The 9,020-nt window shown below is 44.1% G+C and overlaps 1 protein-coding gene across 1 annotated transcript in view; it reads left to right on the top strand.

Moving 5' to 3' along the window:
• Window positions 1–4,721: 4,721 nt before the first annotated feature.
• Window positions 4,722–9,020, top strand: part of LOC130406326 (cGMP-dependent 3',5'-cyclic phosphodiesterase) — a 144,013-nt gene continuing 139,714 nt past the window's right edge. The window contains exon 1 of the mRNA XM_056611839.1: window positions 4,722–5,260. Within this exon, the coding sequence (XP_056467814.1) occupies window positions 5,202–5,260 (59 nt within the window). The 5' untranslated portion in view covers window positions 4,722–5,201. The remainder of the gene's footprint in view (window positions 5,261–9,020) is intronic.

Genomic DNA, 9,020 nt, shown 5'->3' with positions numbered 1-9,020 from the left:
CCTCTCTCTCTGTCCCAGATTCAGCCCCTGAGTGTCTTCAACACTTTAGTGAAGCTCTGCTTTTTTTGTGTGTTTGAGTGACAGCAAAGTGCTGTCGAATTATCTTGTGGCGCTTGTCGAAAGACTCTGTTGATATGAAAACTTGGGAAGAAATGTGTAATTATGGCAGTATTACTTTCAGCAAACTATTAGCTGTGCATATAGGAACCTGTAATTGGTAATATGGTATTTGTGTTTCAAATAAGTATAGATATAAAATGATTATCCTTTAGCATTCCGATTTTATTTACCTACCAAGATACTGCCTTCCTGGTGATCCTGATGTTCCTGGTGATCCTGATGTTCCTGGTGTTCCTAGTGATCCTGGCGTTCCTAGTGATCCTGGTGTTCCTGGTAAACTGGATCGGCCGCCTCCAGTTTATGTTTCCAGTCCAGCAAAAACATTGTCCTCCTCCTGCTCCTTCCCCGGCCTCAGGTTACTGAGGGGGCCTGTATGGCTTTGTGTGAAGTTGAGCCACCAGCGATCCACACACTGACTTCCTTCCTGTGTCTGGCTGGGCCCTGTTTGTTGTTCCCTGCCTTCCCTTCCTTGCTTTCCTTTCTTTTTTTACTTCTGCTTTGCATCGACCCCCTCTCGGTCTCTCATCTTTCACGATTATTGGCATATCCCGCTGCGTAACCTTGGATGCTCCTGCTGAACCGGCAGGCTGTCCCACACACATGGTGATGTACGAGTCAGCGTATCGACAGCCCCCTCAACATAAACGTTACGAATGACATAATATATATTTATTTATTAGGAAAGGGGATTATTAGTGTTATGGCCGATTTAATTGTCCGCCTTATAGATTAGCTCAGCTGGTTTAAATGCAGGACAAAAAGGGCATATTGAAAACAGGTATCCAATATCAAAGTGAGAATGGCTTGTGGGATAAAAAGGGCTGTGGGCTGGGATTAACAGCTGTTGAAAAGAACCAGAGATGTCTGTACTTCCGTCAGCCACACTTTATCATGCACACTTCATCCCAATTAACCTCTCCCCGTCCGTGCAGCTGTGCGGGGCTTCTGAAAGACTCAAAGTGTAGCAGATCCCATTATACACAGAATAGAATCAAGTGAACACCAATTAGCATAATGCTATTGATGCCATAGCATTTGATTCGTGTTGGGTATGCACAAGCACACTTCATACTTGGAGGTGAATCAATAGGCAGAGCTTGAGAATGGAGACTCAGACTCGAGTTGCTCTGGAGATTTGAAATGAAAACTTCTGTCAGATTCAAAAAGCTTTTTATGCATTGTTAGTTAATTGCATTGTTATTCCAAAAATCCAATGCAACTTTTAAATACATCCCTGCTTTAGGCTTCTGCCGGATCTGCAAACTGGGCAGGGAAAAGGTGAGGCCTGATGACTTGATGAGCCAAACTAAAGTAGGCCTACTAAATAATGAAAATAGAAATGATACAAAAAAATGCTACAGGTGATGTCAATTATAATACTGTCAATACTATTGCCTACATTATTACAGCCTGCAAGGATTAATGCACTGTCAAGCAAAAAGCAATTTGAGAAATGCCAAAAACCTAGTCACGGAAATTTTATTTTAAGATTACTCATCTAAAGCCGGATGTCAGACAAGCTCAGATCTGGTTGTTTCTCTTTCTCACGCTTTATTATTGTTTCAATCACTCATGGGATCTGTTAGCCCATGACTGGCGACCAGAAAGTCAGCCAGCAGTGGTCAATTGTAAAAAAAAAAAAAAAGGTTTCTGTAAAGGTATCAATTCAACCACCTGGAGACATTTTCAGGTTCTACCTATCAGATATTGAGTGAACTTGTTCCTCGAGATTGAAATAAACTGTTCTGAAATCGAAATTCCTGACAGTCCATGGAAGTGCTCGCTTGGGTCAGAGTTCTGGGTTAAGCTGAAAGCTATCTTAGCCTGCTACATCAAATGTATGCAGCACCAACTGTTATATATGTTACGCATACCTTTATAACAAGACAAGTGAGGTTCTTTCTAGGGTGCAGACAGCCATCTGGCATGTTTGGTGTGTTTGCTGGTGTGTTTTTGAAGTGATGTCTTGGAAGCACTTGGTGGCTTCCTTAAGATGGTCAGTTGCCCTGAATACCTCGTGTTTGTTCAAACTATCTTCACACCTTCAACTAAACTGTAGGAATAGAAAAACACATTTTTCGAAAGGTGATTATAAACAAAAAACTGAATATTTAATTAATGTTGATGTACTCTGTCAAGGCATCAACCTATGAGACATTCTCTTATTCTCTTCTCTTATTTTTATAACTCTGTTAAATTGTCTCATCATTAAATCATAATTCTACGACACGCACATCCTTGGATGAAGTAATTTTTTGCAGTAAATTGCAACTCACTGCAACTTCTTTATGAAATAAAATGTATTTATTTAACCATGCAATAGCTTCAGAAAGGTTTAATAACAACAAGCTACAGTTTCATTAGTAAAAGATTAGCATATATATGTATTGATCAGAGCCTTACCATAAATATTCTGTTACTATGTTACTCGTTCGCTCACAATAACTAGTTGTTTGTCCAAAAGGGGGCCAAACAAAACAACGGAGGAGGGTAAGCCCCTATAAGACCCCGAGTGGCGCCCGCCGCCATTTAAGATCAAGACTCACAAAGCTGATTCTACCAAATTAAGTTCAAATAATGAATATGGATCTCATCTCATTTTCGTCCGCTTATCCGGGGTCGGGTCGCGGGATGTGAACTAAATTATGAAAAAAGTACAAAGTCACTGAAACACAATGTTACTCACAACCTCAATCTAGACACTGTTATTCCATTAGGAGATTTTATATGACCTTGCTTTATCTCTTCTTCCATTCTGGAGCAGCAAAGTCTTATTTAGAGATTCTGTTCCCAGCATTTTGTTCATACAACTTACTTATTTCCTCCTTTGAGACCACTATTTTATTTATATCAGGGTAATTGTCTCATCACAGCCTCAGGCTGTTATTCCTTCAAAAGTTTAATCTGAACCAAAAAATAAAATGACCACTGTCCTGGAAGTATGAAGCTTGTCATTGACTATGGCCAGGATTAATGCACTGTCAAGTGCATTAATCAAGTAAATCAATTTGCATAAAGTCACTCCTAAAGTTTCATGGTAGGAGGAGTTGTGAACAACCGAGATCATCTGCATATTGAACAGATAACCTTTGAAGGATCTTGCTGAGAACAGGGCAGGCATCTAGCTTGTGAGGTTCAGGGGAAGCTTGTGGTGTTCCTGTTGTAGCAGAAAGTGATGGTTGGCAGAAGGCATGAGAAAACCATCAGAAGGACTCTGCTTGCTGGGAGCTGACCTTGATCTGGATCTCCCAGGACCTCTTGATGACCGCACTGTTAAAAATGTAGGGTGCAAAAACGTTGAGCTGGCTATGGAATATTGCGGTGTTTGCATCGTATGAAACGGGCCCTCTACTGCTGTAGACCATTTTCATTGGATAGACTGAAAAATACCATCAAGTTTAAATAACACTGTAAAGAAACAGAAAGCAGACTAATGCAAATCTCTCACAGATTCAGTTCTCTTTACAACACGAGCAATATGTTTGCACCAATGAAAACATAAAAATAAATATCATAGTTCCACATAATTTGAACAATTAGATATGGAGCAAAGTTGCCTTGCACTAACATCAGCATGAGGTAATGCTGAGTTCATCAGCATGAACTCATTCCACCCATCGTGGAATCACATGCCACCAAGCTCACCAAGGCACTGTGAACTGTGTGTGCATAGCGGTGCATGGCACCATCACAACACATATTACGGGCAGAACTGTCAATTATAAGCAGTACTATATGACAGCCCAAGGAAAATCCTGCATATCTGTCCATGGACGTGCCATCGTCCTTCAGTGTGACCCGCTGCCTCTTCGAAAGAGGACCAAAACATTCAGCTTCTATTCCTGCAGACTTCCGAAACCCAACACAGAGTCGATGACGCATGGCAGGCCCCCTCTGGTCACCTATGTGACCGGCCACTGCCAGCATGGGGGGCAACAACCCATGCTTTTTTTTTCTCATCTCAGAATGAAAACCGGACGGCCAGTAGCCGGCAGGGACAGACTCACAGTCAAAGACGTACAAACAGCACAGACAATAAGCCTCAAAACTTGTGGGTAGGAAATGGAACATGTTCCGTTCATCGATGTGTGTAGAGGGACCTGGGGGGGCCGGTCATGGGCCCTGATTCCGCGGTAGGCTACAACCTATCTGTGCACTTCCTTCAGCTGTCCAGAAGGTTGGGTAATGAGGTGGAAGATAAGTAGTCCGGGAACTGGTCCAAGGTCCTCGGACTCTCAGGGTGGTTGCAGATAAGAAGCCTGGCTGGCAGGGGAAGCCTGCGGTATAAATCAATGTGTTTAATGCAACACCTAGCTGCTGAAACTCTACGATACAGAACCAAACGTAAAACATGCAGGTTAGTTCTGCGAGGTTTTAAACATATGTATGGTCGTTTTCTCTTTAGCCCTTCTTTGGGTAAGGTTTTGTTAGCAGCCTAATGGAAAGACCATATAAGGTCTATTTTGGACCTTTAGACTTGTGTCCCGTGATATAAACACAACAGTGGATTGCATAAAGCCGGCTAGTTTATGATAAACCCTGCTCCTCGTATTTCCTGATAGCATCGTCGCGCTCACTAAAGGAAGAAGGGATTAGGTAGGGTGCGTGGAAATACGAATGGGACCAAGTTAACTCGAGAAAGCACGCGCGCATTAGGTCTCCCCTGCCGCGGGGCGCAGCGTTGCCATTAAGCGGTCCTCCTCGCTCGCTCACCGCTCTACTATCAGTTACCGGATCCTAACCAATCCGCGCGCTCTGTCGGAGTTCGAGGGGAGAGAGAGAGAGAGAGCGAGAGCGAGAGAGAGAGAGAGAGAGGAGGGAGAGCAGGAGAGTCGACTAGATAGTAGAGATGAGGCAAAGCCGACAGGAAAACATACCCACCCATCTTAACCTCTCGTCCCCATCCCAGACGGACTGACGGACTGACTGACTGACACACCCGAGGCACTGACGTCCGCTACGAGACATACTTCTTGTTTGTGAAGACGATCCAACGCACGCACGCGCACACCTCACGTGCCAGGTTTCCCCTGACCAAAACTATCCAGGTTGATTCCGGAGGAGGCGAGCCAGGATGCGCGATGGGACAAGCGTGCGGACACGCTCTCCTCTGTCGTAGCCAGCCGCCATCCTCTGAGATGTAAGTGCCGTGTGTGTGTGTGTGTGTGTGTGTGTGTGTGTGTGTGTGTGTGTGTGTGTGTGTGTGTGTGTGTGTGTGTGTGTGTGTGTGTGTGTGTGTGTGTATGCCCGTGTGGATGGTCTGAACGCGCTCGTGTGGGATGTAGCTCGTCGCGTAACGTCTCCATACGGCGAGAAAAACGGCGTGGCTTTTGAGGCACGAGGCAGTCCACTAGTGTGCTGGAGTGGACCGCTGCGGGTGCAGAGGCAGGTAGCGTACATTGGGAGGAAAAATCACCGTGTCATTATTTATGAGGACAAATATATATCCTATGAGTAGGCGTATCGGGTTTTCTTTTCAAAACTTTTGAGAAAGCAATATTATCCTCATTCAAGGCAGTTGTGGAGTGGCATGTCATTGTCATGACACCTATGACACTGTTTTGGTTTGTCGTGACACCAGGTATTTTTTTTATCCACAGATGTGTAATGGCGAACAGAGGTTACGTTATTGATGGCCACTGGCCCCACTGGCATGTCTAAATCCCTAATTAACGTAATGAGCCTCACCTGTTCTGGCCCCTGCTTCTAGACCAATATAAATACATAATTAACATAGTTATAGTCCATTATGCTATCAGTTTTGAAACAAAACTTTGAAATCAAACTTTACTGGCCATGGAAGTGTCAAGAATTACAAAGTGTAGGAAAGGATCACAGAGGCTTTCCTTTAAAACTGTATTGTACTGTAATGTGTTCCACGTTAGAAGCAGTAATGTGAGTTGACAGTCACTCACTGTCTCCCACAGCATCCCAGTGTATGGATAATACGATCAAAAAGCCATCTTGTTAGCTCAGCACTTTAACTGGGTATCAGTTGGTCACTGATGGTAGCCTACTGTAGGCCGAGACAATCTGGCGGACGGAGGTCGCTCTTATGGCTTGTTTCAAGATGCTATTAATCATCAGGGCCTTCATCTTCATATACTTTTCATGTACTTCTGTTTCTCCATCCCAGCTTGAACCTCTCATGTGTAACAGATAGCTGTGCTTATCACTAGCTGTCCCGTTGTCTTCTAGCTTTAATGCCTGTTGATGTGTGGCTCCCGCTGGGGTCGGCATGTAATGCTTCTTTTTCCTGTTACAATCGTATCAAGGCTGTTGGTGTGTGTTTAGATTGATCAGCACATCTAGCTGCACACCAAGAAGGCACACACGCACACGCACGCACGCAGGCACGCACGCACACACACACGCACGCACGCACGCACGCACGCACGCACGCACGCACGCACGCACGCACGCACGCACGCACGCACACACGCACACACGCACACACGCACACACACAGCAGCCGAGTTGTAACCCGACCCTCTCATGATTGTCTGTGTGTCTGTCTGTAAGGATGCTGAGGTTGCACTATTTTATCAACCCTAATAGGCTAACCAATGCTCAAATATTCAGAGAGTATTGCGAGAAATATAGCCGAGTAAATTTAACATTTTAGTGTGTGTGTGTGTGTGTGTGTGTGTGTGTGTGTGTGTGTGTGTGTGTGTGTGTGTGTGTGTGTAGGGGGGCAAATTCAGGATGTGTGTACCTGTATATATTTGGATATGTGTCTGTCGTAAACGGCAAACGCACACAAAAGGACTTCTATGGAAAATAATTTGGCTCGATGTTATCTGCTTTTCACACACACGCACACACACACACACACACACACACACACACACACACACACACACACACACACACACACACACACACACACACACACACACACACACACACATTCACACCTCCCGAAAGCACACACATTATTTTCATGCACAATTGAGCTAACAACCAGGTACACCCATCAAGACACACATTTAAATATGTTCAAACATCCAGGCTGTCAGAGGGCCCTGGGATAAATCATTAATTTACTGTTGAATTTAGTAAGGATTTAAATCCTCGCTCAGGACTTACTAAGGGCCATGGCTTTGAGCTCAGGTGTTCAAGATGTCCATATAAATCGTACCTGAGTGTCGTTTCCATGGTTTCGGGGAAGATCTATACAGACGTGGCACGCGCTCTCGTGGGATCTCTATCTACGGCTCTGTGTCAGCATGTGCTCGTGAGTGTGTGTGATGTATGTTTTTACTGGGGGTCCACACTGAAATAGAAGAACCATGAGTAGCAGTGGCCGCCTCGAAGGCCTTGTAAGGGAATGGATTATTTTTAGGACGAGCTGCGGTTCTTTAGAGTCAAGACTTAGGTTTTTTTTGTATTTGTTGATTTCGAAGGTCGTAATTGACAGTTTAGGCTATAGTTTTAGTTCTAGTTATAAGGTTCTCCAGAAACAATCTAGAAAAAGTGGGTGACTTCCTGACAGTGCCAGTGAGCGCAGTGCTGCAGTCTGCCTTAAGAAGAAGAAGCTGACAGACGTCAGTTTGACAAGAGGTGACAGGAGGTGATTCAATGCCTGTGTGGGGGAAAATCTATTGTTGCAATACAAGCGCCTATGTTTGTGTTGGAGTGAATGCTTGTATGTTTGTCCAGGGTTGTGTGTGTGTATTCATGTGTGTGTGTGTGTGTGTGTGTGTGTGTGTGTGTGTGTGTGTGTGTGTGTGTGTGTGTGTGTGTGTGTGTGTGTGTGTGTGTGTGTGTGTGTGTGTATTTGTGTTCGGGCGTATATGTGTGTTTGTATGTGTGTTTGTTCGTTGCAGGTGTGTGTGTGTGTGTTTGTTTGTGGTTGTGTGTGTGTGTGTGGATGACTGCAGATCTCACTGGGAAGCAGGCCTGACAGCTCACATGGTGCTCAGGTTTGTCTCCAGCAGCTCATGTCAGCCTTTTTATCTATAGAAAACTGCCACAGACAGGTGTGTGTGTGTGTGTGTGTGTGTGTGTGTGTGTGTGTGTGTGTGTGTGTGTGTGTGTGTGTGTGTGTGTGTGTGTGTGTGTGTGTGTGTGTGTGTGTGTGTGTGTGTGTGTGTGTGTGCGCGTGTGAGTGTTGGAGTGAGTGTTGTGCACATTCATGTAGGAGTCAACAGTGTTAGGTCAGTTTTTTGGACATGTTGATCTGAGTTAATGGGGACACAGCATCACCCTGGCTGCATGGGGGATTCATGCGATTTTGTAATAAGAATAAAGAGAGCTAAGAAGAGACAGAAAGAGGAAGGGAAAAACACATAGACTTGCTTTTATGGCGTATGTGTGTAGTTGACCTTGCATGATTTCTAAATAATTGTTATTGGTTTTGACAAATACAGTTACCTTATCATCTGCTCTAATATGTGCTTAATAATTCGATTCATTGGCTTGTGTGCATAATATATTACATTATTTGTGCAGCAAAAATAAAGACTCAATGGATGAATTGTACTGTTTGCCTCGGCTATTCTTAGTCCAAACATGTGTGACTAGCTTAGGTACTAACCACGAGTCAGTCTATGGTATTCTCCATGTAGACCTATTTTCTTTCACTTTGAGTTTCGGCTTTCTTTGTATAGTTTTGTCTTTTTCTTCTTAAGTCTCTTTAATGACAGCAGGTTCAAGCTGTCAGATAATCGATGTGAAAGACGGACAGCTGACATAGTACAGAATCCAGATAAGATTGTCTGGCATGGAAGGATCACAGTGCTGAAATTGTCCCATTCATATTTATAGTTGGTTTTGATTCCATGCATACGCATGAGTGAGGGCTTCCCTCTGGGCTGTGAAACGTATTCTTACTCTAACATGAACACTGCCAGCTTGTTCAACAGCGATGCCTTTCCAACATCCAAAAATAGTTTTTG

Source organism: Gadus chalcogrammus, chromosome 16 (genome assembly GCF_026213295.1).
Source record: "Gadus chalcogrammus isolate NIFS_2021 chromosome 16, NIFS_Gcha_1.0, whole genome shotgun sequence".
NCBI classification, from domain to species: domain Eukaryota; kingdom Metazoa; phylum Chordata; class Actinopteri; order Gadiformes; family Gadidae; genus Gadus; species Gadus chalcogrammus.
The sequence above is the reverse complement of the archived record's forward strand: the minus strand, read 5'-3'. Positions and strand labels throughout refer to the sequence as shown.